This window comes from Bombina bombina, chromosome 5 (assembly GCF_027579735.1).
Source record: "Bombina bombina isolate aBomBom1 chromosome 5, aBomBom1.pri, whole genome shotgun sequence".
In the NCBI taxonomy this organism is placed as follows: domain Eukaryota; kingdom Metazoa; phylum Chordata; class Amphibia; order Anura; family Bombinatoridae; genus Bombina; species Bombina bombina.
Window position 1 is genome coordinate 1007431373 of NC_069503.1, and position 24326 is coordinate 1007455698.

General features: G+C 41.5%; 1 protein-coding gene across 1 annotated transcript in view; it reads right to left on the minus strand.

Annotated features, from left to right (window-relative positions):
* Positions 1 to 24326, minus strand: part of RNF19A (ring finger protein 19A, RBR E3 ubiquitin protein ligase) — a 340911-nt gene that overhangs the window by 54954 nt on the left and 261631 nt on the right. Inside the window, 1 exon segment of the mRNA XM_053715246.1 lies at positions 297 to 311. Coding sequence (XP_053571221.1) covers positions 297 to 311 — 15 coding nt within the window.

Consider the following 24326-nt stretch of genomic DNA (forward strand, 5'->3'; position numbering starts at 1 on the left):
CTTACCAGAATCTACGCCGTGGAACAGAAACACGGCCCTTCAAGTGTGACAGGTCTTAGCATCGCTTCTGACATGGACTTGAGAGAAAAAAGCAGTCTGCGAAACTCGTCAACGCCGATTGCTGTAGGAGCTGTTAATATGAGTCGGGATGGTGTCGCAGAGGAGAACTCTCCCTGCATTTCCGGACTCTAAGTTTTACCCAGGCCCATCAGTGAGAAGTTTATAGGGCTACTTAAAACTCCTGTCCCATTGCGAAGAGTAGTACCCTCCATAAGAGGCAAAACAAATTCTGACACTTCTCTGCCAACCTCCTGGGACGAAAGGCAAAGAATGACTGGGGTATGAGGGAAGTGGGAGGAGTATTTAAGCCTTTTGCTGGGGTGTCTTTGCCTACTATTGGTCTGCAGGTTCTTATTTCCCAAAAGTAATGAATGCGGCTGTGAACTTTCCCATTAGGAAGAAAAGAGCATGGAAAACCCTATGACTGATCTTTGTCATAGGAGTGGCTAAACCAAAAGAAAGAGGTGAGAAACAGTGGCACATTTAACTATATGGATGGATTAGTAAATGGAGATAAATCCTACCCTCACATCTATAGTGGTCATGAACTAACCCAGTTCAATGCCAAAATGTCTGAATGAAATTACTCAGTGATGTGAAAGAAAAACATACAGAATGTTTACTGGTTACTTCTCCAGAAGAAAAAAGTGGATTTTTTGTTTGTTTTAACACAATAACTAGGTTTAAAAAAAATCAATGAGCTGTCCAGAATACCTTTCAGGAAAGATGTCCGGAAAGTCGGCGAAATCTTGAATAATTTACGCAAGCTTTAACCAGATAGGAGTCTTGACTAGTATTTAGCTTCCTGGTGTAGAGACTTCCCAGAAGTCTTATAGGACACACACATATATATATATATATATATATATATATATATATACACATACATACATATACACATACATACATATACACATACATACACATGTATATATATATATATATATACACAGTACATATATATATATATATATATATACACACACACACACATATATATATATATATATAACAGAATTTATGTTTACCTGATAAATTTCTTTCTCCAACGGTGTGTCCGGTCCACGGCGTCATCCTTACTTGTGGGATATTCTCTTCCCCAACAGGAAATGGCAAAGAGCCCAGCAAAGCTGGTCACATGATCCCTCCTAGGCTCCGCCTACCCCAGTCATTCGACCGACGTTAAGGAGGAATAATAGCATAGGAGAAACCATATGGTACCGTGGTGACTGTAGTTAAAGAAAATAAATTATCAGACCTGATTAAAAAACCAGGGCGGGCCGTGGACCGGACACACCGTTGGAGAAAGAAATTTATCAGGTAAACATAAATTCTGTTTTCTCCAACATAGGTGTGTCCGGTCCACGGCGTCATCCTTACTTGTGGGAACCAATACCAAAGCTTTAGGACACGGATGAAGGGAGGGAGCAAATCAGGTCACCTAAATGGAAGGCACCACGGCTTGCAAAACCTTTCTCCCAAAAATAGCCTCAGAAGAAGCAAAAGTATCAAACTTGTAAAATTTGGTAAAAGTGTGCAGTGAAGACCAAGTCGCTGCCCTACATATCTGATCAACAGAAGCCTCGTTCTTGAAGGCCCATGTGGAAGCCACAGCCCTAGTGGAATGAGCCGTGATTCTTTCGGGAGGCTGCCGTCCGGCAGTCTCGTAAGCCAATCTGATGATGCTTTTAATCCAAAAAGAGAGAGAGGTAGAAGTTGCTTTTTGACCTCTCCTTTTACCTGAATAAACAACAAACAAGGAAGATGTTTGTCTAAAATCCTTTGTAGCATCTAAATAGAATTTTAGAGCGCGAACAACATCCAAATTGTGCAACAAGCGTTCCTTCTTTGAAACTGGTTTCGGACACAGAGAAGGTACGATAATCTCCTGGTTAATGTTTTTGTTAGAAACAACTTTTGGAAGAAAACCAGGTTTAGTACGTAAAACCACCTTATCTGCATGGAACACCAGATAAGGAGGAGAACACTGCAGAGCAGATAATTCTGAAACTCTTCTAGCAGAAGAAATTGCAACTAAAAACAAAACTTTCCAAGATAATAACTTAATATCAACGGAATGTAAGGGTTCAAACGGAACCCCCTGAAGAACTGAAAGAACTAAATTGAGACTCCAAGGAGGAGTCAAAGGTTTGTAAACAGGCTTGATTCTAACCAGAGCCTGAACAAAGGCTTGAACATCTGGCACAGCTGCCAGGTTTTTGTGAAGTAACACCGACAAGGCAGAAATCTGTCCCTTCAGGGAACTTGCCGATAATCCTTTTTCCAATCCTTCTTGAAGGAAGGATAGAATCCTAGGAATCTTAACCTTGTCCCAAGGGAATCCTTTAGATTCACACCAACAGATATATTTTTTCCAAATTTTGTGGTAAATCTTTCTAGTTACAGGCTTTCTGGCCTGAACAAGAGTATCGATAACAGAATCTGAGAAACCTCGCTTCGATAAAATCAAGCGTTCAATCTCCAAGCAGTCAGCTGGAGTGAAACCAGATTCGGATGTTCGAACGGACCCTGAACAAGAAGGTCTCGTCTCAAGGGTAGCTTCCAAGGTGGAGCCGATGACATATTCACCAGATCTGCATACCAAGTCCTGCGTGGCCACGCAGGAGCTATCAAGATCACCGACGCCCTCTCCTGATTGATCCTGGCTACCAGCCTGGGGATGAGAGGAAACGGCGGGAACACATAAGCTAGTTTGAAGGTCCAAGGTGCTACTAGTGCATCCACTAGAGCCGCCTTGGGATCCCTGGATCTGGACCCGTAGCAAGGAACTTTGAAGTTCTGACGAGAGGCCATCAGATCCATGTCTGGAATGCCCCATAGTTGAGTGACTTGGGCAAAGATTTCCGGATGGAGTTCCCACTCCCCCGGATGCAATGTCTGATTGAAACCGTATGAACTTGGTCCTCGCTAGCTGAGGCCAAGCCTTGAGAGCATTGAATATCGCTCTCAGTTCCAGAATATTTATCGGTAGAAGAGATTCTTCCCGAGACCAAAGACCCTGAGCTTTCAGGGATCCCCAGACCGCGCCCCAGCCCATCAGACTGGCGTCGGTCGTGACAATGACCCACTCTGGTCTGCGGAATGTCATCCCTCGTGACAGGTTGTCCAGGGACAGCCACCAACGGAGTGAGTCTCTGGTCCTCTGATTTACTTGTATCTTTGGAGACAAGTCTGTATAGTCCCCATTCCACTGACTGAGCATGCACAGTTGTAATGGTCTTAGATGAATGCGCGCAAAAGGAACTATGTCCATTGCCGCTACCATCAACCCGATCACTTCCATGCACTGAGCTACGGAAGGAAGAGGAACGGAATGAAGTATTCGACAAGAGTCCAGAAGTTTTGTCTTTCTGGCCTCTGTTAGAAAAATCCTCATTTCTGAGGAGTCTATAATTGTTCCCAAGAAGGGAACCCATGTTGACGGGGATAGAGAACTCTTTTCCACGTTCACTTTCCAGCCGTGCGATCTGAGAAAGGCCAGGACGATGTCCGTGTGAGCCTTTGCTCGAGGGAGGGACGACGCTTGAATCAGAATGTCGTCCAGGTAAGGTACTACTGCAATGCCCCTTGGTCTTAGCACAGCTAGAAGGGACCCTAGTACCTTTGTGAAAATCCTTGGAGCAGTGGCTAATCCGAAAGGAAGCGCCACGAACTGGTAATGTTTGTCCAGGAATGCAAACCTTAGGAACCGATGATGTTCCTTGTGGATAGGAATATGTAGATACGCATCCTTTAAATCCACCGTGGTCATGAATTGACCTTCCTGGATGGAAGGAAGGATAGTTCGAATGGTTTCCATCTTGAACGATGGGACCTTGAGAAATTTGTTTAAGATCTTGAGATCTAGGATTGGTCTGAACGTTCCCTCTTTTTTGGGAACTATGAACAGATTGGAGTAGAACCCCATCCCTTGTTCTCTCAATGGAACAGGATGAATCACTCCCATTTTTAACAGGTCTTCTACACAATGTAAGAACGCCTGTCTTTTTATGTGGTCTGAAGACAACTGAGACCTGTGGAACCTCCCCCTTGGGGGAAGTCCCTTGAATTCCAGAAGATAACCCTGGGAGACTATTTCTAGCGCCCAAGGATCCAGAACATCTCTTGCCCAAGCCTGAGCGAAGAGAGAGAGTCTGCCCCCCACCAGATCCGGTCCCGGATCGGGGGCCGATATTTCATGCTGTCTTGGTAGCAGTGGCAGGTTTCTTGGCCTGCTTTCCCTTGTTCCAGCCTTGCATTGGTCTCCAAGCTGGCTTGGCCTGAGAAGTATTACCCTCTTGCTTAGAGGACGTAGCACCTTGGGCTGGTCCGTTTTTACGAAAGGGACGAAAATTAGGTCTATTTTTTGCCTTGAAAGGCCGATCCTGAGGAAGGGCATGGCCCTTACCCCCAGTGATATCAGAGATAATCTCTTTCAAGTCAGGACCAAACAGCGTTTTCCCCTTGAAAGGAATGTTTAGTAGCTTGTTCTTGGAAGACGCATCAGCCGACCAAGATTTCAACCAAAGCGCTCTGCGCGCCACAATAGCAAACCCAGAATTCTTAGCCGCTAACTTAGCCAATTGCAAAGAGGCGTCTAGAGTGAAAGAATTAGCCAATTTGAGAGCATTGACTCTGTCCATAATCTCCTCATAAGGAGGAGAGTCACTATCGAGCACCTTAATCAGTTCATCAAACCAGAAATATGCGGCTGTAGTGACAGGGACAATGCATGAAATGGGTTGTAGAAGGTAACCCTGCTGAACAAACATCTTTTTAAGCAAACCTTCTAATTTTTTATCCATAGGATCTTTGAAAGCACAACTATCCTCTATGGGAATAGTGGTGCGTTTGTTTAAAGTAGAAACCGCTCCCTCGACCTTGGGGACTGACTGCCATAAGTCCTTTCTGGGGTCGACCATAGGAAACAATTTTTTAAATATGGGGGGAGGGACGAAAGGAATACCGGGCCTTTCCCATTCTTTATTAACAATGTCCGCCACCCGCTTGGGTATAGGAAAAGCTTCTGGGAGCCCCGGCACCTCTAGGAACTTGTCCATTTTACATAGTTTCTCTGGGATGACCAAATTTTCACAATCATCCAGAGTGGATAATACCTCCTTAAGCAAAATGCGGAGATGTTCCAATTTAAATTTAAAAGTAATCACATCAGATTCAGCCTGCTGAGAAATGTTCCCTAAATCAGTAATTTCTCCCTCAGACAAAACCTCCCTGGCCCCCTCAGATTGGATTAGGGGCCCTTCAGAGATATTAATATCAGCGTCGTCATGCTCTTCAGTAACTAAAACAGAGCATCCACGCTTACGCTGACAAGGGTTCATTTTGGCTAAAATGTTTTTGACAGAATTATCCATTACAGCCGTTAATTGTTGCATAGTAAGGAGTATTGGCGCGCTAGATGTACTAGGGGCCTCCTGAGTGGGCAAGACTCGTGTAGACGAAGGAGGGAATGATGCAGTACCATGCTTACTCCCCTCACTTGAGGAATCATCTTGGGCATCATTGTCATTATCACATAAATCACATTTATTTAAATGAATAGGAATTCTGGCTTCCCCACATTCAGAACACAGTCTATCTGGTAGTTCAGACATGTTAAACAGGCATAAACTTGATAAGAAAGTACAAAAAACGTTTTGAAATAAAACCGTTACTGTCACTTTAAATTTTAAACTGAACACACTTTATTACTGCAATTGCGAAAAAACATGAAGGAATTGTTCAAAATTCACCAAACTTTCACCACAGTGTCTTAAAGCCTTGAAAATATTGCACACCAATTTTGGAAGCTTTAACCCTTAAAATAACGGAACCGGAGCCGTTTTAAGCTTTAACCCCTTTACAGTCCCTGGTATCTGCTTTGCTGAGACCCAACCAAACCCAAAGGGGAATACGATACCAAATGATGCCTTCAGAAGTCTTTTATAAGTATCAGAGCTCCTCTCACATGCGACTGCATGCCATGCCTCTCAAAAACAAGTGCGCAACACCGGCGCGAAAATGAGACTCTGCCTATCAAAATACCCAGAATAAATGATTCCTCAAGGCTAAATAAGTGTTAATATCAATCGATTTAGCCCAAAAAATGTCTACAGTCTAAATAAGCCCTTGTGAAGCCCTTATTTACAATCGTAATAAACATGGCTTACCGGATCCCATAGGGAAAATGACAGCTTCCAGCATTACATCGTCTTGTTAGAATGTGTCATACCTCAAGCAGCAAAGGACTGCAAACTGTTCCCCCAACTGAAGTTAATTGCTCTCAACAGTCCTGTGTGGAACAGCCATGGATTTTAGTTACGGTTGCTAAAATCATTTTCCTCATACAAACAGAATTCTTCATCTCTTTTCTGTTTCTGAGTAAATAGTACGTACCAGCACTATTTGAAAATAACAAACTCTTGATTGAATAATGAAAAACTACAGTTAAACACTAAAAAACTCTAAGCCATCTCCGTGGAGATGTTGCCTGTACAACGGCAAAGAGAATGACTGGGGTAGGCGGAGCCTAGGAGGGATCATGTGACCAGCTTTGCTGGGCTCTTTGCCATTTCCTGTTGGGGAAGAGAATATCCCACAAGTAAGGATGACGCCGTGGACCGGACACACCTATGTTGGAGAAATATATATATATATACACAGTACATATATATATATATATATATATATATATATATATATATATATATATATACACATATATATATATATATACACACACATATATACACAGTAAATACACAGTCATATGCAAAAGTTTAGGCACCCCTGACAATTTCCGTGATTTACATTTATAAATAATTGGGTATTTGGATCAGCAATTTCATTTTGATCTATCAAATAACTGAAGGACACAGTAATATTTCAGTAGTGAAATATTGCAATAATATTTAGTAGAGCCTCCTTTAGCAGAAATAACAGCCTCTAGACGCTTTCTATAGCCTGTAATGAGTGTCTGGATTCTGGATGAAGGTATTTTGGACCATTCCTCCTTGCAAAACATCTCCAGTTCAGTTAGGTTTGATGGTTGCTGAGTAGAATAAGAATGGGGATAATAATCATATAAGTTGTAACAGATAATTCCCCGTCAGGCACTAGGTTATCACAGATTAGGCAATAGAAATATAGTCTCCCAAATTGGGGACAATAATACTCATATATATAATAATATAACCCAATAAGACCAGGGGAGGGTGCTCACTGTTCAAATAAATGTAGAAAAAATGGAGAAAAGCGAACAGAAAAAAAAAGAGCACTCACAAAAGGAATGGCATAAGTGGCTGGGCAGTGTAGGTGTGTGACATTAAAACTTAACATTTATTATTCAAAAAAGAGATAAAAAACTACTGTTAGAGTAGTAATTAATACTTAGATTAAAAGATATACAAGTGATGGGTGGCTGTCTATCCACATTAGCCCCAAACAATGTGTAGCAATGAAGCTCAGAAACGAATAAGAGGGATTTTGGGCAGAAACACACCAAAAAATGGTTCACGGATTGCACAATTACTATCTGAAAAAGAGGATTGACCTCAAACGTATTAAGCTATCTAGTGCAATACTGGACCGGTGTGAGTCTGTCTAAAATAATCCCAGTTCACAAAATTAGTATGGGGAAACGTAAGTGGCATAGGTCTACACAAACAAAAATGTGCTATACAATACACAATCCAATTAATAAGAGAGTATGCTCACAATTCAACTAATGGCAAGAAAAACATCAGATAGGTTACTAATAAGGTAAAGTGGACCCTAAGGTTAAACCCATAAGAGTTAGCGCAATGCCTAATAAAGTGTGACAAGCCAAATTACTTTAGGTGGATAGACAGCCGATAGAGCGCCTGATGCGCATTTCGCCTGGCTTGGCTTTGTGTATTGTATAGCACATTTTTGTTTGTGTAGACCTATGCCACTTACATTTCCCCATACTAATTTTGTTAACTGGGATTATTTTGGACAGACTCACACCGGTCCAGTATTGCACTAGATAGCTTAATACGTTTGAGGTCAATCCTCTTTTTCAGATAGTAATTGTGCAATCCGTGAACCATTTTTTGGTGTGTTTCTGCCCAAAATCCCTCTTATTCGTTTCTGAGCTTCATTGCTACACATTGTTTGGGGCTAATGTGGATAGACAGCCACCCATCACTTGTATATCTTTTAATCTAAGTATTAATTACTACTCTAACAGTAGTTTTTTATCTCTTTTTTGAATAATAAATGTTAAGTTTTAATGTCACACACCTACACTGCCCAGCCACTTATGCCATTCCTTTTGTGAGTGCTCTTTTTTCTGTTCGCTTTTCTCAAATTTTTTCTTGATGGTTGCCGAGCATGAACAGCACGCTTCAAATAACCCCACAGATTTTCAATGATATTCAGATCTGGGGACTGGGATTGCCATTCCAGAACATTGTACTTGTTCCGCTGCATAAATGCCAGAGTAGATTTTGAGCAGTGTTTTGGGTCGTTGTCTTGTTAAAATATCCAGCTCCGGCGTAAGTTCAACTTTGTGACTGATTCCTCAACATTATTCTCAAGTATCTGCTGATATTGAGTGGAATCCATGCGACCCTCAACTTTAACACAATACTCAGTACCGGCACTGGCCACCCAGCCCCACAGCACGATGAAACATCCACCAAATTTTACTGTGGCTAGCAAGTGTTTGTCTTGGAACGCTGTGTTCTTTTGCCGCCATGCATAACGCCCCTTGTTATGACCAAACAACTCAATCTTTGTTTCATCAGTCCACAACACCTTCTTCCAAAATGAAGCTGGCTTGTCCAAATGTGCGTTTGCATACCTCAAGCGACTCCGTTTGTGGCGTGTGTGCAGAAAAAGCTTCTCCCGCATCACTCTCCCATAAGCTGAATTGTTGAACAATGCACAGTGACACCATCTGCAGCAAGATGATATTGTAGGTCTTTGGAGGTGGTCTGTGGGCTGTTTTTGACCATTCTCACCATCCTTTGCCTTTCCGATATTTTACTTCTGGCCTTAACAAGAACGGTGCCTGTGGTCTTCCATTTCCTCACTATGTTCCTCACAGTGGACACTGACAGTTTAAATCTCTGCGATAGCTTTTTGTAGCCTTCCCCTAAATCATAATGTTGAACAATCTTTGTTTTCAGGTCATTTGAGAGTTGTTTTGAGGCCCCCATGTTGCCACTCTTCAGAGGAGAGTCAAAGAGAACAACAACTTGCAATTGGCCACCTTAAATACCCTTTCTCATTATTGGATGCGCCTGTCTATGAAGTTCAAGGCTTGATGGGCTCACCAAACCAATTGTGTGTTCCAATTAATCAGTGCTAGGTAGTTACAGGTATTCAAATCAACAAAATGACAAGTGTGCCCAAATTTATGCACCTGTCTAATTTCGTTTTGATGCATATTGCACATTTTCTGTGAATCCAATAAACCTAATTTTACTACTGAAATATTACTGTGTCCTTCAGTTATTTGATAGATCAAAATGAAATTGCTGATCCAAACATCCAAACAATCAATTATTTATAAATGAATATCATGGAAATTGTCAGGGGTGCCTAAATTTTTGCATACGAATGTGTGTATATGTATATATATATATATATATATATATATATATATATATATATATATATATATATATATATATATATATATATATATATATTTCTACACCAGGAAGCTATAGACCAGTAAAGACTCCTGCTATCCCAAAAATGTAGGAGAACAAAATCTTAATAAAAATCTGAAAATAACTGCTTCCTAAATATAGATATGTAATCAGGGAGTTGCAGATTTACACAGACAACGTGGTGTTGCCCAGACAAGGATTCATGCCACACACGTGCACCACACCTACTAACAACTCAATGTAAGAAGATTGTAACCATGTACCAATGAATTAAAGATGTTTGCAATCTATTTAAGGAAGCCATCTAATCACTGTGAGGCAATAAAGCTGATTAACAGGCACCACTCCCTAGAATATCCTAATTTGCAAACAATATTGCTAGTGCAGAAGCTATCATATAACACAACTTAATCTCCTGCCACAGAATAATGGTCATTTAAATAGTGTGTGCTTTTATGTCTGGTTTAATGGGCCATTATAGTGAAAAAACAAAATGTATTCTTACCTGATAAAAAAAAAATTGTGTTGGTGAGAATCCACAATTCCTCACTCATGGGAATTCATTTATTGGCCACCAGGAGGAGGCAAAGACACCCCACAACGAAGCTTTAAAGGGACAGTCAACACACAAAATACAATTACTGTAAATTATAGCCGTTTTGAAAAACATGGCTCCATAACTCCTCCTCCCATCGTCTTCTTCCCCAGAGCTTGTTTCAAATTCTCTCATGCCCGCCAAACTTGCGCATGCACACTGTCTTTTTTTTCAATACAGGAAGTGATGGGGGTCGTGGGGGAACTTTACATAGTTCCGTGAATAGAAAGGCTGCGAGCGGGCTGTGAACGTGCATGAGTCGTCGTGGCCGACACTCATGAGATTTGCTGCTGAAATTAGTATCCAAGTGACGTAGATATAGGAGAAGTTTTTTTTTTTTTTTTAAAGCAGATTCCGTGTGGACTACAAACTGAGAATAAGGATGGATGCACTAATCGTGTGACAAGTAATTGAATACAGTAAATGTATTTTGGGTGTTGACTGTCCCTTTAAATTATCCCTCCTACTTCTTTCATCCCCACTGTATTGCGTATAGCTAAGGATAGTTGGAAGAAGTAAGAAAGATAGCAGGGTAAAGACGTGCAATTAGAGCTGCCGCCAAAAAAAAAATAAAAAAAAAATGGGGGTGTTTGTGAACTCTCACCACCACGATAGAAGAGAATTAAGTAAGAATAAATTATGTTTTCTTAGGTGGTGAGAGTCCACAATTCCTTACTCATTGGAACTAATACCCAAGCTGTGGCATCCACAAAGTAAAACGGGTGGCAAATTAAAGGGACACTGAACCCAAGTTTTTTCTTTCGTGATTCAGATAGAGCATGAAATTTTAAGCAACTTTCTAATTTACTCCTATTATCAAATTTCTTAATTCTCTTGGTATCTTTATTTGAAATGCAAGAATGTAAGTTTAGATGCCGGCCCATTTTTGGTGAACAACCTGAGTTGTCCTTGGTGATTGGTGGATAAATTCATCCACCAATAAAAAAGTGCTGTCCAGAGTTCTGAACGAAAAAAAGTTTAGATGCCTCATTTTTCAAATAAAGATAGCAAGAGAACGAAGAAAAATTGATAATAAGAGTAAATTTGAAAGTTGCTTAAGATTGCATGCTCTATCTGAATCACAAAAGAAAAAAATTGGGTTCAGTGTCCCTTTAACCCCTTAGTGACCAGACCACTTTTCAATTTGTTGACCATCTGGGACCAAGGCTATTTTTGCATTTCTGCGATGTTTGTGTTTAACTGTAATTTTCCTCTTACTCATTTACTGTACCCACACATATTATATACTGTTTTTCTCGCCATTAAATGGACTTTCTAAAGATATGATTATTTTCATCATATCTTATAATTTACTATAAAAAAAAATATAAAATATGAGGAAAAAATGAAAAAAAATGCACTTTTTCTAACTTTGAGCCCCAAAATCTCTTACACATCTACAACCACCATAAAATACCAATGCTAAACAGTTTCTAAATTTTGTCCTGAGTTTATAAATACCCAATGTTTACATGTTCTTTGCTTTTTTTGCAAGTTATAGGGCAATAAGTACAAGTAGCACTTTGCTATTTCAAAACCATGTTTTATCAAAATTGGCGATAGTTACATTGTAACACCAATATCTGTCATGAATCCCTGAATAACCCTTCAAATGTATATATTTTTTAAAAGAAGACAACCTAAGGTATTAAACTTGGGGTATTTTGACTTTTTTCATGCAACCATTTTACCACCAATCTATGCCAAAGTTTGGGGGGGAAAAAAAAATAATTTGATTTTTTGACAAAATAGCAATTTAAGAATACATTTACTGATAATATTAAGGGTTACTGCCAAATAACACCCTCATATGTCTTCAGCAGCATCTCCTGGGTACAGTGATACCACCCATGTATAGGTGTGTCGGGTTCTCGGGGGGCTAAAAGCTCTTATTTTTAGGGAGCGCATTCCAGTTTTTCAACTTGGAATTTTCACATCGGTCATCATGCACCCATGTCCTATTTGGGACATTTCTGAAGCTGGTCAATGGAATTTACCCCCATCAAACCATATATTTTTGAAAAGTAGACACCCTAGGGTATTTCAAATGCTTGTATTTTAACACTTTCCATGCACTAATTCAACCACCAGTCTTTGTCAAACTTTTGGGTAGTCATTATTTTGTGTTATTTTTCACACACATTGTACTTTAGGCATGGATTCTCAGTTCCTGTTATGTGTTACTGCCAAAAAACACCTCAATATGTGTTCAACAACATCTCCTGAGTACAGTGATACCACCCATGTATAGGTGTGTCGGGTTCTCTGGGGGCTAAAAGGCCTTAATTTTAGGAAGCGCATTCCAGTTTTTCAACTTGGAATTTTCACATCGGTCATCATGCACCCATGTCCTATTTGGGACATTTCTGAAGCTGGCCAATGGAATTTACCCCCATCAAACCATATATTTTTGAAAAGTAGACACCCTAGGGTATTTCAAATACTGGTATTTTAACACTTTTCATGCACTAATTCAACCACCAGTCTTTGTCAAACTTTTGGGTAGTCATTTTTTTGTGTTATTTTTCACACACATTGTATTTTAGGCATGGATTCTCAGTTCCTGTTATGTGTTACTGCCAAAAAAGCACCTCAATATGTGTTCAACAACATCTCCTGAGTACAGTGATACCACCTATGTATAGGTGTGTTGGGTTCTCTGGGGGCTAGAAGGCCTTATTTTTAGGAAGCGCATTCCAGTTTTTCAATTTGGAATTTTCACATCGGTCATCATGCACCCATGTCCTATTTGGGACATTTCTGAAGCCGGTCAATGAAATTTACCCCCATAAAACCATATATTTTTGAGAAGTAGACCCCCTAGGGTATTTGAAATGCTGGTATTTTCACACTTTCCATGAACTTATTTAACCACCAGTCTTTGTCAAACTTTTGGGTAGTCATTTTTTTGTGTTATTTTTCACACACATTGTACTTTAGGCATGGATTCTCAGTTCCTGTTATGTGTTACTGCCAAAAAACACCTCAATATGTGTTCAACAACATCTCCTGAGTACAGTGATACCACCCATGTATAGGTGTGTTGGGTTCTCTGGGGGCTAGAAGGCCTTATTTTTAGGAAGCGCATTCCAGTTTTTCAACTTGGAATTTTCACATCGGTCATCATGCACCCATGTCCTATTTGGGACATTTCTGAAGCCGGTCAATGAAATTTACCCCCATAAAACCATATATTTTTGAGAAGTAGACCCCCTAGGGTATTTGAAATGCTGGTATTTTCACACTTTCCATGAACTTATTTAACCACCAGTCTTTGTCAAACTTTTGGGTAGTCATTTTTTTGTGTTATTTTTCACACACATTGTACTTTAGGCATGGATTCTCAGTTCCTGTTATGTGTTACTGCCAAAAAACACCTCAATATGTGTTCAACAACATCTCCTGAGTACAGTGATACCACCCATGTATAGGTGTGTTGGGTTCTCTGGGGGCTAGAAGGCCTTATTTTTAGGAAGCGCATTCCAGTTTTTCAACTTGGAATTTTCACATCGGTCATCATGCACCCATGTCCTATTTGGGACATTTCTGAAGCCGGTCAATGAAATTTACCCCCATAAAACCATATATTTTTGAGAAGTAGACCCCCTAGGGTATTTGAAATGCTGGTATTTTCACACTTTCCATGAACTTATTTAACCACCAGTCTTTGTCAAACTTTTGGGTAGTCATTTTTTTGTGTTATTTTTCACACACATTGTACTTTAGGCATGGATTATCAGTTCCTGTTATGTGTTACTGCCAAAAAACACCTCAATATGTGTTCAACAACATCTCCTGAGTACAGTGATACCACCCATGTATAGGTGTGTTGGGTTCTCTGGGGGCTAGAAGGCCTTATTTTTAGGAAGCGCATTCCAGTTTTTCAACTTGGAATTTCACATCGGTCATCATGCACCCATGTCCTATTTGGGACATTTCTGAAGCCGGTCAATGAAATTTACCCCCATAAAACCATATATTTTTGAGAAGTAGACCCCCTAGGGTATTTGAAATGCTGGTATTTTCACACTTTCCATGAACTTATTTAACCACCAGTCTTTGTCAAACTTTTGGGTAGTCATTTTTTTTGTGTTATTTTTCACACACATTGTACTTTAGGCATGGATTCTCAGTTCCTGTTATGTGTTACTGCCAAAAAACACCTCAATATGTGTTCAACAACATCTCCTGAGTACAGTGATACCACCCATGTATAGGTGTGTTGGGTTCTCTGGGGGCTAGAAGGCCTTATTTTTAGGAAGCGCATTCCATTTTTTACACTTCCCATTTTCACATCCCATGCACCCATGTTCTATTTAAGACATTTCTGAAGCCGGCCAATGTAATTTACCCCCATAAAACCATATATTTTTGAAAAGTAGACATCCTAGGGTATTTCAAATGCAGGTGTTTTAAACACTTTCCATACACTAATTCAACCACTAGTCTTTGTCAAACTATTGGGCATTCATTTCTTTGTGTTATTTTTCACATACATTGTACTTTAGACATGGATTCACAGCTCCTGTTATGTGTTACTACCAAAGAAGACACCAATATGTGGTCACCAACATCTCCTGAGTTCAGTGATACCACCTATGCATAGGTTTGGTGGCTTGTTTGGGCGGTGCAATGCCAAATGTCTGACATGTGTTTGTGATTTTTTTTTCACATTTAACATATTTTCTTTGCCTATCGTCTTTTTTGGGGGTCTTTTAACATACCCCAATTTATTTGTTTTCCATAAATGTGATTATATTTAAAAAGTTGACCCCCCAAGGTATTATACATGGAGTGGTTTGATGACTTTGATGCAACCGTTTTAGCCCAAAAAATTGGAGAAAGTATATGGTGGTAATTTTTCAATTTTCATTGTTACAGACACATTGCTTTTTTACTATGATTTAGGAGAGACTGTTGTAAGTTATTGCAAAAGAATACTTCAGGTTGTTTTCTGCAAGGCACCCTGAGTACACCTATGCCCCCCATGCATAGGTTTGCCAGGATTTTGGGAAGGTTATGTTACATGATTTTAGTTATTAAAAATGAGAGTATTTCTTCTGATAGGCCTATCTTTAGTTTGGGGCCTATCACATACCCCACTTTTATTTATTGCATTCAAAGTGTATATTTTTTAAATGTTGACACCCCAAGGTATTGTATATGGTGTGCTTTGATGCCTTTGAAGCAACCGTTTTAGCCCAAAAAATTGGAGAAAGTATATGGTGGTAATTTTTCAATTTTCATTTTTACAGACACATTGCTTTTTGACTATGATTTAGGAGAGATTGTTGTAAGTTATTGCAAAAGAATACTTCAGGTTGTTTTCTGCAAGGCACCCTGAGTACACCTATGCCCCCCATGCATAGGTTTGCCAGGATTTTGGGAAGGTTATGTTACAATTTTATGACTTGTGATTTTAGTTATTAAAAATGAGAGTATTTCTTCTGATAGGCCTATCTTTAGTTTGGGGCCTATCGCATACCCCACTTTTATTTATCGCATTCAAAGTGTATATTTTTTAAATGTTGACACCCCAAGGTATTGTATATGGTGTGCTTTGATGCCTTTGAAGCAACCGTTTTAGCCCAAAAAATTGGAGAAAGTGTATGGTGGTAATTTTTCAATTTTCATTTTTACAGACACATTGCTTTTTGACTATAATTTAGGAGAGACTGTTGTAAGTTATTACAAAAACATACTTCAGGTTGTTTTCTGCAAGGCACCCTGAGAACACCTATGTCCCCCATGCATAGGTTTGACAGGGGTTTTGGTTAAAAAAAAACAGGCCCAATTTTAGAAAAAAATAGAGTAGTGAAATGTAAAAATCTGGCACAGTAAAAGTAAAAAAAACAAAAAAACCATCTAACTGTAAACATAACCAAAAAACAGAATTTATGTTTACCTGATAAATTACTTTCTCCAACGGTGTGTCCGGTCCACGGCGTCATCCTTACTTGTGGGATATTCTCTTCCCCAACAGGAAATGGCAAAGAGCCCAGCAAAGCTGGTCACATGATCCCTCCTAGGCTCCGCCTACCCCAGTCATTCGACCGACGTTAAGGAGGAATATTTGCATAGGAGAAACCATATGGTACCGTGGTGACTGTAGTTAAAGAAAATAAATTATCAGACCTGATTAAAAAAACCAGGGCGGGCCGTGGACCGGACACACCGTTGGAGAAAGTAATTTATCAGGTAAACATAAATTCTGTTTTCTCCAACATAGGTGTGTCCGGTCCACGGCGTCATCCTTACTTGTGGGAACCAATACCAAAGCTTTAGGACACGGATGAAGGGAGGGAGCAAATCAGGTCACCTAAATGGAAGGCACCACGGCTTGCAAAACCTTTCTCCCAAAAATAGCCTCAGAAGAAGCAAAAGTATCAAACTTGTAAAATTTGGTAAAAGTGTGCAGTGAAGACCAAGTCGCTGCCCTACATATCTGATCAACAGAAGCCTCGTTCTTGAAGGCCCATGTGGAAGCCACAGCCCTAGTGGAATGAGCTGTGATTCTTTCGGGAGGCTGCCGTCCGGCAGTCTCGTAAGCCAATCTGATGATGCTTTTAATCCAAAAAGAGAGAGAGGTAGAAGTTGCTTTTTGACCTCTCCTTTTACCGGAATAAACAACAAACAAGGAAGATGTTTGTCTAAAATCCTTTGTAGCATCTAAATAGAATTTTAGAGCGCGAACAACATCCAAATTGTGCAACAAACGTTCCTTCTTTGAAACTGGTTTCGGACACAGAGAAGGTACGATAATCTCCTGGTTAATGTTTTTGTTAGAAACAACTTTTGGAAGAAAACCAGGTTTAGTACGTAAAACCACCTTATCTGCATGGAACACCAGATAAGGAGGAGAACACTGCAGAGCAGATAATTCTGAAACTCTTCTAGCAGAAGAAATTGCAACCAAAAACAAAACTTTCCAAGATAATAACTTAATATCAACGGAATGTAAGGGTTCAAACGGAACCCCCTGAAGAACTGAAAGAACTAAATTGAGACTCCAAGGAGGAGTCAAAGGTTTGTAAACAGGCTTAATTCTAACCAGAGCCTGAACAAAGGCTTGAACATCTGGCACAGCGGCCAGCTTTTTGTGAAGTAACACAGACAAGGCAGAAATCTGTCCCTTCAGGGAACTTGCAGATAATCCTTTTTCCAATCCTTCTTGAAGGAAGGATAGAATCCTAGGAATCTTAACCTTGTCCCAAGGGAATCCTTTAGATTCACACCAACAGATATATTTTTTCCAAATTTTGTGGTAAATCTTTCTAGTTACAGGCCTTCTGGCCTGAACAAGAGTATTGATAACAGAATCTGAGAACCCTCGCTTCGATAAGATCAAGCGTTCAATCTCCAAGCAGTCAGCTGGAGTGAAACCAGATTCGGATGTTCGAACGGACCCTGAACAAGAAGGTCTCGTCTCAAAGGTAGCTTCCAAGGTGGAACCGATGACATATTCACCAGATCTGCATACCAAGTCCTGCGTGGCCACGCAGGAGCTATCAAGATCACCGACGCCCTCTCCTGATTGATCCTGGCTACCAGCCTGGGGATGAGAGGAAACGGCGGGAACACATAAGCTAGTTTGAAGGTCCAAGGTGCTACTAGTGCATCCACTAGAGCCGCCTTGGGATCCCTGGATCTGGACCCGTAGCAAGGAACTTTGAAGTTCTGACGAGAGGCCATCAGATCCATGTCTGGAATGCCCCACAGCTGAGTGACTTGGGCAAAGATTTCCGGATGGAGTTCCCACTCCCCCGGATGCAATGTCTGACGACTCAGAAAATCCGCTTCCCAATTTTCCACTCCTGGGATGTGGATAGCAGACAGGTGGCAGGAGTGAGACTCCGCCCATAGAATGATTTTGGTCACTTCTTCCATCGCCAGGGAACTCCTTGTTCCCCCCTGATGGTTGATGTACGCAACAGTTGTCATGTTGTCTGATTGAAACCGTATGAACTTGGCCCTCGCTAGCTGAGGCCAAGCCTTGAGAGCATTGAATATCGCTCTCAGTTCCAGAATATTTATCGGTAGAAGAGATTCTTCCCGAGACCAAAGACCCTGAGCTTTCAGGGATCCCCAGACCGCGCCCCAGCCCATCAGACTGGCGTCGGTCGTGACAATGACCCACTCTGGTCTGCGGAATGTCATCCCTCGTGACAGGTTGTCCAGGGACAGCCACCAACGGAGTGAGTCTCTGGTCCTCTGATTTACTTGTATCTTTGGAGACAAGTCTGTATAGTCCCCATTCCACTGACTGAGCATGCACAGTTGTAATGGTCTTAGATGAATGCGCGCAAAAGGAACTATGTCCATTGCCGCTACCATCAACCCGATCACTTCCATGCACTGAGCTATGGAAGGAAGAGGAACGGAATGAAGTATCCGACAAGAGTCTAGAAGTTTTGTTTTTCTGGCCTCTGTCAGAAAAATCCTCATTTCTAAGGAGTCTATTATTGTTCCCAAGAAGGGAACCCCTGTTGACGGAGATAGAGAACTCTTTTCCACGTTCACTTTCCATCCGTGAGATCTGAGAAAGGCCAGGACAATGTCCGTGTGAGCCTTTGCTTGAGGAAGGGACGACGCTTGAATCAGAATGTCGTCCAAGTAAGGTACTACAGCAATGCCCCTTGGTCTTAGCACAGCTAGAAGGGACCCTAGTACCTTTGTGAAAATCCTTGGAGCAGTGGCTAATCCGAAAGGAAGCGCCACGAACTGGTAATGTTTGTCCAGGAATGCGAACCTCAGGAACCGATGATGTTCCTTGTGGATAGGAATATGTAGATACGCATCCTTTAAATCCACCGTGGTCATGAATTGACCTTCCTGGATGGAAGGAAGAATAGTTCGAATGGTTTCCATCTTGAACGATGGAACCTTGAGAAACTTGTTTAAGATCTTGAGATCTAAGATTGGTCTGAACGTTCCCTCTTTTTTGGGAACTATAAACAGATTGGAGTAGAACCCCATCCCTTGTTCTCTTAATGGAACAGGATGAATCACTCCCATTTTTAACAGGTCTTCTACACAATGTAAGAATGCCTGTCTTTTTATGTGGTCTGAAGACAACTGAGACCTGTGGAACCTCCCCCTTGGGGGAAGTCCCTTGAATTCCAGAAGATAACCTTGGGAGACTATTTCTAGCGCCCAAGGATCCAGAACATCTCTTGCCCAAGCCTGAGCGAAGAGAGAGAGTCTGCCCCCCACCAGATCCGGTCCCGGATCGGGGGCCAACATTTCATGCTGTCTTGGTAGCAGTGGCAGGTTTCTTGGCCTGCTTTCCCTTGTTCCAGCCTTGCATTGGTCTCCAGGCTGGCTTGGCTTGAGAAGTATTACCCTCTTGCTTAGAGGACGTAGCACTTTGGGCTGGTCCGTTTCTACGAAAGGGACGAAAATTAGGTTTATTTTTTGCCTTGAAAGGCCGATCCTGAGGAAGGGCGTGGCCCTTACCCCCAGTGATATCAGAGATAATCTCTTTCAAGTCAGGGCCAAACAGCGTTTTCCCCTTGAAAGGAATGTTAAGTAGCTTGTTCTTGGAAGACGCATCAGCCGACCAAGATTTCAACCAAAGCGCTCTGCGCGCCACAATAGCAAACCCAGAATTCTTAGCCGCTAACCTAGCCAATCGCAAAGTGGCGTCTAGGGTGAAAGAATTAGCCAATTTGAGAGCATTGATTCTGTCCATAATCTCCTCAAAAGGAGGAGAATCACTATCGACCGCCTTTATCAGCTCATCGAACCAGAAACATGCGGCTGTAGCGACAGGGACAATGCATGAAATTGGTTGTAGAAGGTAACCCTGCTGAACAAACATCTTTTTAAGCAAACCTTCTAATTTTTTATCCATAGGATCTTTGAAAGCACAACTATCCTCTATGGGTATAGTGGTGCGTTTGTTTAAAGTGGAAACCGCTCCCTCGACCTTGGGGACTGTCTGCCATAAGTCCTTTCTGGGGTCGACCATAGGAAACAATTTTTTAAATATGGGGGGAGGGACGAAAGGAATACCGGGCCTTTCCCATTCTTTATTAACAATGTCCGCCACCCGCTTGGGTATAGGAAAAGCTTCTGGGAGCCCCGGCACCTCTAGGAACTTGTCCATTTTACATAGTTTCTCTGGGATGACCAACTTGTCACAATCATCCAGAGTGGATAATACCTCCTTAAGCAGAATGCGGAGATGTTCCAACTTAAATTTAAATGCAATCACATCAGGTTCAGCTTGTTGAGAAATGTTCCCTGAATCAGTAATTTCTCCCTCAGACAAAACCTCCCTGGCCCCATCAGACTGGGTTAGGGGCCCTTCAGAAATATCATTATCAGCGTCGTCATGCTCTTCAGTATCTAAAACAGAGCAGTCGCGCTTACGCTGATAAGTGTTCATTTTGGCTAAAATGTTTTTGACAGAATTATCCATTACAGCCGTTAATTGTTGCATAGTAAGGAGTATTGGCGCGCTAGATGTACTAGGGGCCTCCTGAGTGGGCAAGACTCGTGTAGACGAAGGATGGGAATGATGCAGTACCATGCTTACTCCCCTCACTTGAGGAATCATCTTGGGCATCATTGTCATTGTCACATAAATCACATTTATTTAAATGAATAGGAATTCTGGCTTCCCCACATTCAGAACACAGTCTATCTGGTAGTTCAGACATGTTAAACAGGCATAAACTTGATAACAAAGTACAAAAAACGTTTTAAAATAAAACCGTTACTGTCACTTTAAATTTTAAACTGAACACACTTTATTACTGCAATTGCGAAAAAACATGAAGGAATTGTTCAAAATTCACCAAATTTTCACCACAGTGCCTTAAAGCCTTAAAAGTATTGCACACCAAATTTGGAAGCTTTAACCCTTAAAATAACGGAACCGGAGCCGTTTTGAACTTTAACCCCTTTACAGTCCCTGGTATCTGCTTTGCTGAGACCCAACCAAGCCCCAAGGGGAATACGATACCAAATGACGCCTTCAGAAAGTCTTTTCTAAGTAACAGAGCTCCTCTCACATGCGACTGCATGCCATGCCTCTCAAAAACAAGTGCGCAACACCGGCGCGAAAATGAGGCTCTGCCTATGCTTTGGGAAAGCCCCTAAAGAATAAGGTGTCTAAAACAGTGCCTGCCGATATTATTATATCAAAATACCCAGATAAAATGATTCCTCAAGGCTAAATATGTGTTAATAATGAATCGATTTAGCCCAGAAAAAGTCTACAGTCTTAATAAGCCCTATTTTGAAGCCCTTATTTACGATCGTAATAAACATGGCTTACCGGATCCCATAGGGAAAATGACAGCTTCCAGCATTACATCGTCTTGTTAGAATGTGTCATACCTCAAGCAGCAAGAGACTGCTCACTGTTCCCCCAACTGAAGTTAATTGCTCTCAACAGTCCTGTGTGGAACAGCCATGGATTTTAGTGACGGTTGCTAAAATCATTTTCCTCATACAAACAGAAATCTTCATCTCTTTTCTGTTTCTGAGTAAATAGTACATACCAGCACTATTTCAAAATAACAAACTCTTGATTGAATAATAAAAAACTACAGTTAAACACTAAAAAACTCTAAGCCATCTCCGTGGAGATGTTGCCTGTACAACGGCAAAGAGAATGACTGGGGTAGGCGGAGCCTAGGAGGGATCATGTGACCAGCTTTGCTGGGCTCTTTGCCATTTCCTGTTGGGGAAGAGAATATCCCACAAGTAAGGATGACGCCGTGGACCGGACACACCTATGTTGGAGAAATATATATATATATATATGTAACAGCAAATGTATTTATTTTTTTAAAAATTGACCATTGTATGGTACCGCTTGAAGCAGTCCCCAATGCAGAGTGCAGGCTGTCCAGGGCAATCAGGACAGTAATATATGGTGTCCCTTCTCTTCCCCCTCTTGGTACAGACTCTGCATTTTTTTTTGTGGTTTCTGCTTTGTGGCAGTAGGGGGAATTTTAAAAATAAAATGGGTAGCCCCAACTCTGCTCTCTCCCATCACCGCCCGGGGAGCAGGTGCATCATGGTACAAAATCCCCGTAATAATCTGGAGCTGAAACTGTAAAAAAGTCTTAACTCTGGGGTTTGCTTTTTTGAACAACAAAAAAGCGTTGTGGGTTGCAATCTGCATTAGGTAAATTGCAACCTTTTTGTACCAGGCCCTTGTCTTCCGCATAATTAGGTAGGGCTGCAGCAGCTGATCAGCCAGATCAACCCCACCCATATGCCGGTTATAAGACTTGATGCACACTGGCTTCCTTATGATCTCAGCTCTGCCACGTACAGAAACCGCCACCGTCCTCTCTGTGTGGATGGTGGTAAGAAGGTATACATCCTTCTTGTCTCTGTACTTCAGTGCCAACAGCTCCTCTTGGCACAGAGCTGAGGTCTCCCCCCTTCGTAGCCGGGTGCGTACAAGCTGTCCTGGGAAACCTGCGCGGTTCTTTTTAATTGTACCGCAAGCTACTGTATCAAAGCAATACAGTAGCTTGAACAAAAGGACACTTGTATAAAAATTGTCTAAGTACAAGTGATACCCTTTGTTCATTAGGGGTAATATCAGGTCCCAGACAATCTTGCCAGTGGTTCCCATATGTTCTGGGCAACCTGGAGGGTCAAGGTGGCTATCCTTTCCCTCATACACCCGGAAGGCCTGAGTATACCCAGTCTCGCTGTCACAGAGCTTATACACCTTTACCCCATATCTGGAGCGTTTGGAAGGAATATACTGCTTGAATCCCAGCCTTCCCTTATACTTCATTAGGGATTCATCAACGCATATATTCCTTCCAGGTGTATAAGCCTCTGCAAACCTGGCAGAAAAGTGGGTTATCAGGGGGCGGATTTTATACAGCCTGTCAAATTGGGGATGCTCCCTAGGGGGGCACAGGCTGTTGTCGCTGAAGTGCATGAAATGCAGAATCATTTCATACCTCTTCCTCGACATAGTCTGGGAGAAAATGGGGGTAGAGCAGATGGGGCTACTGCTCCAGTAGGAGCGAATGGAGGGTTTCTTTATGATGCCCATCAGCATAGTCAATGCCCAGAATTTTTTGAATTCTGGCACATTGATGGGGGCCCATTGCTGCTTTGCCAAATATGTTCCAGGCTTTGCAGCACGGAACTGATGGGCATATAAATTAGTTTGGGCGACAATGTTCCCCAATATATCATCGCCCAGAAACACCTCCAGAAACTGCTGGGGGGCTAAAACCTGCCACATCTATATTTATGCCAGCATTTGCTGTGAAGGGTGGGATATCTGGCCTCTGGAGATGAGGCGTTACCCACTCTTCAGCAGCAATGGCAGCAACACGCCTCCTTCTGGCAGGGGGGCTAGCAGGGGGGCTGGCAGGGGGGGTAGCAGGGGGGCTGGCAGGGGGGCTAGCAGCCACAGATACATCACTATCAGTTGAGACTGCATCTAGTGATGTATCTGAGCACATGGCAGGGTCAAAATTGGGGTCTGAGTCAGAAATAGAGGCATCTGACTCTGACGCAAGGATGGCATACGCCTCCTCAGCACTATATCTTTTCTGTGACATTTTTGTATCTGTCACAGAAAACAATTACTAAAAAAAATTAAATTAACTAAATTAATGAACTAAATTAACTAGCAAAAAAACATAATTTATGCTTACCTGATAAATTTATTTCTCTTGTAGTGTATCCAGTCCACGGATCATCCATTACTTATGGGATATTAACTCCTCCCCAACAGGAAGTGCAAGAGGATTCACCCAGCAGAGCTGCTATATAGCTCCTCCCCTAACTGCCATTACCAGTCATTCGACCGAAAACATGCAGAGAAAGGAAAACCATAGGGTACAGTGGTGACTGTAGTTTAATGGAAAAATTACCTGCCTTAAAGTGACAGGGCGGGCCGTGGACTGGATACACTACAAGAGAAATAAATTTATCAGGTAAGCATAAATTATGTTTTCTCTTGTTAAGTGTATCCAGTCCACGGATCATCCATTACTTATGGGATACCAATACCAAAGCTAAAGTACACGGAT